The sequence below is a fragment of the Mastomys coucha genome, unplaced genomic scaffold (genome assembly GCF_008632895.1).
Source record: "Mastomys coucha isolate ucsf_1 unplaced genomic scaffold, UCSF_Mcou_1 pScaffold23, whole genome shotgun sequence".
NCBI lineage: Eukaryota > Metazoa > Chordata > Mammalia > Rodentia > Muridae > Mastomys > Mastomys coucha.
The window spans coordinates 32,573,622-32,584,278 of record NW_022196906.1 but is presented as its reverse complement, the minus strand read 5'-3'; the positions used below and the strand labels follow the sequence as shown (position 1 = coordinate 32,584,278).

General features: G+C 36.7%; 1 protein-coding gene and 1 non-coding gene across 2 annotated transcripts; both read right to left on the bottom strand.

The window, feature by feature from the left end:
* Positions 1-4,927: 4,927 nt before the first annotated feature.
* On the bottom strand, positions 4,928-7,358 carry LOC116072184 (olfactory receptor 145-like). Its single transcript, XM_031343504.1, has 2 exons — positions 7,339-7,358; positions 4,928-5,861 (listed from the first exon to the last, which is right to left on the bottom strand). Exon 2 carries the CDS (start codon positions 5,858-5,860, stop codon positions 4,928-4,930), a length of 933 nt encoding a protein of 310 aa, XP_031199364.1. The 5' UTR covers position 5,861; positions 7,339-7,358.
* Positions 7,359-10,325: 2,967 nt separating this feature from the next.
* Positions 10,326-10,451, bottom strand: LOC116074142. The gene has a single exon (XR_004112102.1). It is a non-coding gene; the product is annotated as a small nucleolar RNA SNORA17 (small nucleolar RNA).
* Between the last annotated feature and the right edge of the window lie 206 nt (positions 10,452-10,657).

Genomic DNA, 10,657 nt, shown 5'->3' with positions numbered 1-10,657 from the left:
GTCATCACCATCTTGTAATGGCGATGTGCTTATGAAGTGGCTTCCCACAAAGGTGACCTGTGTAGGTGTTAAAAGAGGTAGTAATCCTCAAAGATTTTGGAATAAAAACTCAATTCATATTTACTTCATCAACCTCGATCAAACTTGGGAAGTCTGATACAAGAGCACTTCACTGTGAGAATATTTAATCCATAATACAATTTGGGGGAAAGTTTTAAGGCAACAATCATCCAGATTTGGAGCCAACAACCTTTCCAAATCCAGGTGCACAATAAACCTTAAGGCACGACTACTTACAAACTACTTTACAAAGGACCTGAACATAACTGTAGATCCTATAGCTTAAAGAGTCTAGAATCTAGTATGGTTTCTGACTGAGATAGCACAGATCAGAAGGCTATAAACTATAGGCCCCATGCATATATGCTTGGCCCACAAGGATTTGTTCTATTAACTGCAAGACAGAGAGGGAAAGTCTGAGATAAAAATTCTGGCAGATTTTGGTGATGACTGACTCTGTAGCAAAAGGTAGGTGTTGTCTGCCTTTACAGATAGCAAAACAGGTCACTATAGCATTAATAATACCCAACCCCTGCTGCGTGAAGAGAAAGCAGGTATTATATCTCCTCCAATTGAGTAAAGGACACTGCATGTTTAACATACCTGGTTTACCTAGTGATCAAAAAAGACATTTCTGCCCCCAACAAATTAATCTTTCAGATGTTGGAACTACATCAATTTAATGATGTTAAAGAAAAATGAGAACACTAGCATAAAGAAATTTCAACCTCCCTCACTATGAGAAATGTTTTTACTTCAATCTTTACCGCTGTTATGTTACAGGGTTACTTCAGTCTCTGAATGTTTTGAACATTTAATTCTAAGAGGAGACAACACAAAATTAATTTTTCATATACCCTGGAATCTTGCCTAATATGTCATAATTTATGACCATACTTCAATCCTTTGAAGTGTTGCCTTCTTTTTTTCTCACTTACCATGAGATGAGATGCAAAAAATTTTATGGGCTCACTAGCATAATATGCTTGTCTATGTCAAGGTAGAAGCCTTCTTAATCTCTTCTCAGAGAACAAGATATAAAAAAGCCATGAGGTGTTGGTGTTCGCACGTTAGACTGTGATGTGTCCTTTGTTCCTTAGAGACTTGGCATTTAAGAGAGGCATGCTATTCTCTTTAGGGACTGTATTTCAGTGCTTGAAGCAATATTGAACTCCAACTTCTAATACTCTTCCTATCTTAAGGGAAATCTATTGTGTTGCTTTCTTTTCTCATGATTTCTCCATACTCAATGGTAATTTTCTATAGATTCCTTATTATCTTATCATTTCCTTAGGATGGAATGCAGCAAAATATGTAAACTATTATCTCTCCTGAGAGTTCCCCAAGTTACTTTGCAAAACTAGTTTATGGTTGCTTTTTAGTCTTCAGTGCTCAAAATGATTTTCCAGAAGTCATCCATACCAAGCAGGAGCTTTCCCACTGAGGAACATCCCCAGACATCCAAAGGCACATTGCATCATTGCTATATCATTTCAACACCTACTTGAAATTTCTGTTTTAGTTTCTTGTTAAGTTTTTACATATGGCACTTTATTAATGAGTTCAGCAATACCTACAAAGATTGTAGAAAAAGTATGGAGCCCAGAGAGTCACTGGTACAAACTATTTAACTAATATGTGAATTTTTGTAAAATAAGTGTTAGAAAATATCACGTCATCAATTGCAGTGTTTTCTTGATAAACTAGAAAATAATCATAAAACTAGTTATAATAAATCCCTACCTAATAATGAAACATAAATCCAATTGATTTTATGAAGGAATTATTTCTTGAGTTATCATTAGCTTAAAATAACTTGTGTCAATTGTATTTTTAACATCGAGGTAAAGATTAATTTATTCCTCTTTCAGAGATTACTAAACATGGAGGTATTTTTGAAATGAGATGTACTATAGCCAGCCATTGGAATTTGCATGAGTAGATGAATAAATGAGACAGAAGTGATATTTATGAGCACACTTAAACCTACTAACCTTCAATAAAGAACACTGTGTAGTCAATATATGTCACAAAACAATAAAAAGTACTTGAACTGCTGCTGGTGTTAGGCATGATGGCATATTCTGGAATCTTCTTACTTGAGAGGTTAAAATGGGAAGATCAGAAATTCAAGTTATTCTTGGATAATTAGTTGGAGGCCAATCTTGGATAATATCATTTCTCAAAAATTTAAACAGAAAAAAGACAACAATAACAAAAAGAGACAAATTGATGAAAAAAACCTAGCCACATGTAAATAAAAGGAATTACATCCATACATCTTATAGTGTATAGAAATCAATATGAAATGTATCAAAGATCTTTAATAAAACACTTGAAAGCTTGAAAATGGAGGGCAAACATGAGGGAAACACTCTAAGAGAGATACAGAGTCAAAGAACTTGAAGACACAGGATTCAGTATTTTTAATGATTTTCCTTTTAATTTTTGAGATCATAATCACATCATAGAATCCATCCCTTTCTTCTCATTCATATAATGCTCCTTGTTCTCTTTTAAATTCATGTCACCCACTTATAGGTAGGGTTTTAATGACATAGGTAGTGAAAGTAAACAGTGGTCAATAGGTTAAAATCAAGCAAATAATTCTGTACAACAAGAGAAATGCTTATAAAGAATATGGGGTTATGTTTGCCAACATTTCTTCAACAGGATATCAATATCTGGTATGTGAAAAGAAACAAACTAAATCAAAACAAAATACTAAATCACTAAAACAAAACAAAACAAAGAAGTGAATAAAAAAACATTTGATCAATAAATGTGTACCAGATCTGAGTACTTTTCAAAAAGTGGTATAAAAAGTGGTATAAAAAGACTCAAAAATACTACAGATAAATTAAAAATGAATGAGAAAGCATATGAGGAAATTCAAAGTGATTGCTATTAACAAACTACTAATCATGAGCTCATTCATATGTTACAGTGATACATATTTGAGGTTGCTATTAATGAACTACTAACCATGAGTACATTCATATGTTGCAATTACACTTAATTGGGGTTACTGTTGAGGAGCCACTAGCCATGAGCTAATATTACATTTATATATTACAATGATACAGATTTGGGGTTACTACTAACAAACTACTAGCCATGAGGTCATTCATATGTTATAATGACACATATTTTTGTATAATTATTGTACCTTAATCATATAATTGTACAATTGTAGTCAATATAGAGAACAATGTTACCCAAAGAAGTAGTATGTAGAGGAGAAATTAAAGATTTTTCAGTGCAAACTCAGTTATTCTATGAGAACAGAACATTCTGAATGAAAATACAAAATCTGTGGCCTGAGGAAATGGGTTAATGTTTAAGAACACTTCAACGCTCCCACAGAAGACTAATGTTCAATTCTAATCCCCACATGACGGCTCACAATTATCTGTAACTCTAGTTTCATGGCATCTGACATCTGCTCCCTGTCTCAGCAGACAATGCACAAAAGTAATACACATACCTATTTGCAGATAAAACTCTCAAACACATACAAGAATCAATCAATAAATAAGACTTTAAAAACATCCAAATTTTGCTATTTGAGCCACTTTACAGTAAGAATAAATGTGTTTATACAAAACAGCTAAATCATAAAAACAAACCAAAAATGACTTTGGACAAACCTTAAAGAACATAGAAATATCAAAGTATCATTCAGGTTATCATAGAACAAATCTGTTATCAGATTATGAATTTCATGCTAAAATATTTGACTGATTTCTCAGAAGAAAAATTAATCTTTGTTTTCATATTCAAAATATTTTGTCACGCCAAGCAGAACTTTTGAATTATTCTTCTCCCACCTTTGTGAGTTTTCAGTTTGTTAAATTGTACATATCAATAATATATGAGTTTCATGAAAGACAAGGGCGATTTAGTTGTATTCAGGCACTATTGCCCTGATGATGTTACTGTCTTAATATCAAATAGCATTATCCAACAACACAACAACAAAATATAAAATTCCTATAATCGTAACTATTTCTAAGACATTCCATAAAAGAGATGAAGGGATAACTTGTCATTTTTATATGATTTGAAGTTGCAAATTTCTTCCTATGTTGACTTTTAGCTACAAATCACTTCTCTGATTCCTGCAATTGTATTCATTCTCCTCCAAATGGAAAATGAGTCCATGTTTTCAATCATTCTCCAAACTAGCTGTTAGACTACATTTATCAAGGATGAGGAGTCGTACAACAGCTTTATGAGGAGTGAAGATGAAGCACAACCCTGAAGTTTCTGTAATATGTATATATATATAAAATTTATATTCCTCATAATATCTCCTGGTTTATCACTATAAAATAAATGTAAAACACCTGCATAAGAAGGTCAAATGTACATTATTTACACCTGAGCTATAGATTATATTCAATAACTAGTTAATAAAAACATCTGGATCATAAAGCTCTGGCATTACCAAGAGATACATTGATGCCCAAGAAGGAATAAAAGACAATTTGGTTCATACTTCATTACATCGACAAATGAGAGCCAAGTTGCCACAAGATAATTGGACAATACTGTTTTACTTTGAAAAACTATTAGCAGATCATTGGTTATTTTTAAGATACATTCCATAATGACATTTAGTTAAAGGGAAAACATGCTTAGCTACTTGCTTTTACTCTTAATTAAAATGATGAAAGATGATTATGCCAATATTGTAAAATTAAGGAATAATTATAACAAAAACATATAGAAGAACAAAGATATACCAATATCCTGTGAATTTTATGATTTTTGAAAATAGATAAAAAGATTAAGTCCACAGAATTTGATTAAATCCACAGAAATTCTCATTAGCATAACTATAGTGATAAACATTAATTTCTTATCAAAACCTCCTCATGCTAAATGTTTTTTTCAGGGCAACTTTAACATCTTTGTTTCTCAAACTATAGATTAAGGGGTTCATCATAGGTACCAATATGGTATAAAAAACAGAAGACCTTTTTCCCTGATCCATAGACTCAGGCGAAGAGGGTTGAAGATACATAAATGCACCTGAACCAAAGAATAAAGAAACAGCAATTATGTGGGAACTGCAGGTGCTAAAGGCTTTGGATCTGCCCTCAGTGGATCTCATTTGAAAGATGTTAGAGAGAATGAAGCCGTAAGAGGTAAAAATGATAACACTGGGAACAATGATATCAATCCCACCTACAATAATAATCTCAACCTCATTGGCATAGGTGTTGGTACAGGAGAGCTGTAACAAAGGGAGTAGATCACAGAAATAGTGGTTGATAGTGCTCCTGTCACAGAAGGTCAGTCTAAGCATCCATCCAGTGTGGATCATGGCACCAGAAAATCCCATTATGTATGAACCAAGCATAAGATAGGAACATACCTTGGGAGACATAGCAATGTTATACAAGAGTGGATTACATATGGCTACATAACGATCATAGGCCATTGATGACAGAACACAACATTCACTAACAGCAAAGAAAACAAAGAAATAGAGCTGGGTCATACATCCTACATAGGAGATAAAGTTCTTCCTTACTAAGAAGTTCATCAGCATTTTGGGTGTAATTACAGATGAATAACAGAGGTCAATGAAGGACAAGTTTAAAAGGAAAAAGTACATGGGGGTGTGAAGGTGAGAATTCAATGCAATTAATGTGATCAAGGACAAATTCCCCAGCACTGTTGTTGTGTATATTAGCAGAAAGAGTACTAGTAGGGGTAACTGGAGATTAGGATCATTTGTTAATCCCTGCAGAATGAATTCGGTCACTAAAGAACCATTCTCCAAACCCATTCTTCTTTAAGATAATCTGTGAATCAACAATAGAAAAATAACTGTGACAATTATAAGAGCACATGAAATTACTACCATAGTTTCTTTCATGTTGGGGAAGTAGATTCTATAAAGGCATTATAGTTACAAATTGAATTCACAGAATTTGCCATTCATACTATCATGACAAAGAGAAATATTTTCTCATATTAGTGCATTAAAGGCTAAATAGAATAAAGTAATTCACCAACAATCTAAAAAGCTATGACCGTTGCTTTCACTTGCTAGCATGAGTGCTCAGATATCAAATAGGAAAAGACAGGACAAGTGAAGAATTCCATCCCTCATTTCCTTTTGTCATTGTTTCAGCCCTGGCCTGATACATGGAGAACCTGTCCCAACCTAGAGCTAACCTCATCTAGATATAACTGTTATGGCTTCAGGACCAACAATATTGTTTCAAATCTAAAAATATTTAAACTTATCCAGATTCTCTGAGTGCCTGTTATAGGAGAACATATTAATTAATAAAGATCTGAGAGGTGACAGTTAGCATGAAAGTTTATTGACTGTGACATTGTATTACTGTGTCTCCTGAAACTTTTAAAACCTCATGTAATATTTTCCAGGATATTCTTCTGTGAATTTCATTTGATTTTTTGAATGAATGATATAAAATTTAAGGATACTTCTGAAATTCTAGGACTTCACTTCAATGTCAAACTAGCCACAAGCATAATGACCAAGCCACTAAAGGGAAACACAGTGTTATATCTTCAATATGTGCAAGGTAAACAATTACATTTCTAAACAGAATGTAGTATATTGGTTGCTGTAGTTCATCAGTTTCAAAATCAAGAGCTACTAGATAAATTTGCAAAATCATTCAAATGATAAACATACTTGAGCCTGGAGAGCTAATCTTCAACAAGTTAAAGTAGTTAAGAATGGTGTGTGTTTTGATTTAAAAAGAATATATTATCTTATCACTTCTTCCTAAGGAAGAAGGCATGTGAATAAACAGATTATTGGATAATTTTGCAATTCACAAATGAGTCAATAACAACTCATATTTGTTATTTTATATATCATAGTTGAAGAAAAAGAAAAATATAAGGAAAAATGAGGACACCAGCATAAAGGAATTATCATGTACCTCATCATTCCTTTTCTCCTGTTGTGTTATATCACTCTCTGAGTGTTTTAAGCATTTGATTCTAAAAAGATGTAACACAAAATTAATTTTCATACTCTTGGATCTTGTTTAATTTGTCATAGTTCATCATTATATCCTTTAATCCTTTGAAGTTCTGTCTTCTTTTTATCTCACTTACCACCAGATTAGACACGAGAAGTTTTGTGTAGCTTACAAGCATGATATACTTGGTTATGTCAAGGTAGAAGCCTTCTCAATCTCTTCTCAAAGAACAAGATACAAAAAAGACTTGAGGTGATGGCATGCATGCTAGAGTGTGATTTGTCATTTGTTCCTTAGAGACTTGGCATTTCAGAGAGGCATGATGTTCTCTTTAGGGACTGTATTTTTGTGCTTGAGCCAACATTGAACTCCATCCTAATAACTTTCATACCTTAAGGGAAATCTTTTGTGTTGCTTTCTTTTCTCATTGTTTCTCTATCCTTAATGGTAACTTTATATAGATTCTATTGCCAGTATTCCTTATTACCTTATCATTTCTTTAGGAGGAATGCAGCAAAATATCTAGGTTATTATCGGTCCTGAGAGTTCCACAAATCACTTTGTAAAAGTAATTTATTGTTGCTGTGTTTTGTTTTCAGTGCTCAAAATCAATTTCAGGAAGTCATCAATGCCAAGCATGAGCTCTCCCATTGAGAAACATCCCCTAGACTATCAAGGCACATTTAAAGCATTGCATTAATGCTACATCACTTTAATTCTTACTTGAAATTTTTGCTTTAGTTTCCAGTTAGTTCTTAATGAAGCACTTTATTAAAGAGTTCAGCTCATTAATCTATGGATTCTAGAAAAAGTATGGAGCCCTGATAGTTACTGATATAAGTTATTTAACTAATCCATGTATTTGTGTAAAGTAGAATCATAAAAGTTCAGGTCTTCAATGGTAGTATTATGATTAAATAAAACAATCATAACACTTGTTATAATAAATCCTATATACTGGGAAATAGTGAAATCTAAGCTATGAATAAAATCCTTATTAGATTTATGATGAAGGCATTTATTGGGTCATTATTAGTTTAAAATATCTTATATCAAATGTATTTTGGTAAACTTTTCATTGATTCGTTGTGAATTTGACATTTTGCATCCCAATCCCACATATCTCCTTCCTCACCTTATACCCACCCTTCACCCTTGCAACCTTTCCCCAACTGAGAAAAAAATTCTTGTTGTGAAATTTTTATAGTGTGTCCCACATTATACCACTTTATGCACACTTCTTTGCCTGCAAATGTTCTTTGCAATGGTCCATTAATCTAGCTTCAAGTTTTTGTTACTGTATCTATACCCTAACCTTTCTGAGACTCCTCTCAGATATCCTGTTGTTGTCCTGTGACATGGAGCTCCTACAGTTTTAGACTTGCAGGACCAGCCCCTTTGCTCACTCCAGCAGTTCAAAGAGTTTAGATGTTAGGGTGGACCAATTCAAAGTCTGAGAAGTATATGAGCTGGTCACCTCCCTGCTCTCCTGCTCTCAATCCCCTGGGGGGAGGTTTCCTCTCAATTCCTATGACCAAGTCCATGTCTACCCTGATGCTCAGTCAAGGTGCAGGTTCCAGTCTCCCAAGTGTTGCAGCCAGTGAGGGACATGTCTACTTCTCCCACTCTCATCAGGTAGGAGTATAGCAGGGCAACTCTCCCACCTGTCATAGGTGGCAAGGGTGAGTGGTGGGAGGAGAGGCAAGCATCTCTCCCTTTCCACTTCACCACTCAGCAGACAAGAGACAGGGATGGCTTTCCTGTACTCAAGCTCTTGGGGCCAGCTCACCCATAACTCCCATGTCTAGGGCCAGCTGTATTGTGCTGCCCAGGGGAAATGAAATGCCTGCTCTCCTGACTGTTGCAGTACGTGAGGGGCAAGGTCAGTGCTGTCACTTGCTGTAGGTGGCAGGAGGCAGGGTGAAGGAGGGCATTCCTCCGTAGTCCATGGTGCCACATAGCAGACAAGAGGAAGAGCTGGCTCTTGTACTGTCACACCCCTGGTGCTGACTCACTCTCCATCCCCATATCCAGGGTCAGCTCTACTATGCTGCCTAGGTGATGTACAGGAACTGCTTTCCCAAGTGCTACAGCAGGTGAAGGGCAGAACCAGCCCTCCTCATCTTATGGCTCCATCAGGGACAGCTCTCCCACCTGCTCCTTGTGAGGAGGACCAAAGATGGTGCTGGAGATCACTCCCTTTCCCCAACACCACCACACAGCAGACAAGAGGAAGGGTTGGTTCTCCTGTGCTCAGACCCTCATGTCTGGTTCACCTGAAACCCTGAAATCCATGCCAACTGGACTATGCTGCCTAGGCGAGGTCCAGGGCCTGCTCTCTTTTAGGGTTATAGCTGGTTAGAGAGAGCTCTCCTGCATTCATGACCCCAGCACCTGTCACCGATGGTAAGAGGGGATGTGAGAGGAAGATATTTGTCCCTCATCCACACCATTGCATGGGAGATGAATGTCAGGGCCAGCACTCTCACACTTAACATCTTCAGTGCAGGGTCACCTGCAACTCCCATAATGTACTGGGTCTGCTATCCCAAGTACTGCAGCTGACTAGCATTGGGTCAGCTTTCCTGCTCATATTATCCCAAGGCCAGCTCTCCCAGGATGCCCAGGTGATAGATAGGACCAGTTCTGCACAGCCCTTACACATCAGCATGTCTTTGTGCGGGTAAACCTAGACCATGAGTATCTGATGCTTCATCACCACAGATTCAGCCCTGGCCCTCCGGTGTCAGCACAGGACAGAATCCCACCAGAGTCTCGAGTGACATCACCGACTATGGTTACTTACATTAGCCTGTTCCTCACTATCCACCAGTTCTCCCATTCTTACTTTTGCCCACAAGCTTCTGTCTCTCTCTTCCATTTCTCCACCACTTAATTGCTGCACTTAGTGGTGTCCAGTGTCTATGAGTGTCTGGGATCACCTTGGGCATGGTTTGCACCACTAGGCCCTGGCAGCCCTGAACTGGTTGTCATCTCAGGGTATCTCCCTGCCTGTGTTTCATGGCACCAGGCTTGTAGTTGACTTGGGATCACTCCCTACCCAGGCCCATCCAAGTGCCCCTTGTGAGGGTGGTCTGTCTTGGGCTCATTCCTTCACAAGGCCTGCAGTCTCAGGTAAGTGGGCTTTTTTCAGTCTCCAGCTCGCTCCACCCCGTGGGAGCTTGTCAGGGCCTATGTGGTGTTGGACTGGTGGTTATCTCAGGCTACCTCCTTATATGGGTACCCTGGCACTAAGATGGTAGTTGTTTCAGGCTCACTTTCTCAGAGAATGGTAGGCTATTATCACTCAGATGTGTACAGTCCGAATACAGCCTCCACACAGTCTCTCCTCTCTGCAGCTTACTGAGGCAGGTGTGACACAGCGCCAACATCTGCAACATTTCTAGGGGCGGGGTATTTTTAATCTTATTCCTTTCATGGAAATGACGCAGAAGGTTGTGTTTAAAATGGGTTAGACTACAGCTACTTAATGAACTTGTGGTATTAGTTATTCAGTAACAAATATATTGTATGTATGTTTTTATACCTCAGACTTGGCAAATGAAAATTCCAGTTATTCTATAACTTTCTATTTTTACTTGGCTTTATTTTTTGTTCTC

Excerpts from the sequence above, each read along its gene's own strand:
- LOC116072184 (XM_031343504.1), bottom strand. The coding sequence starts at position 5,860 with ATGGGTTTGGAGAATGGTTCTTTAGTGACCGAATTCATTCTGCAGGGA.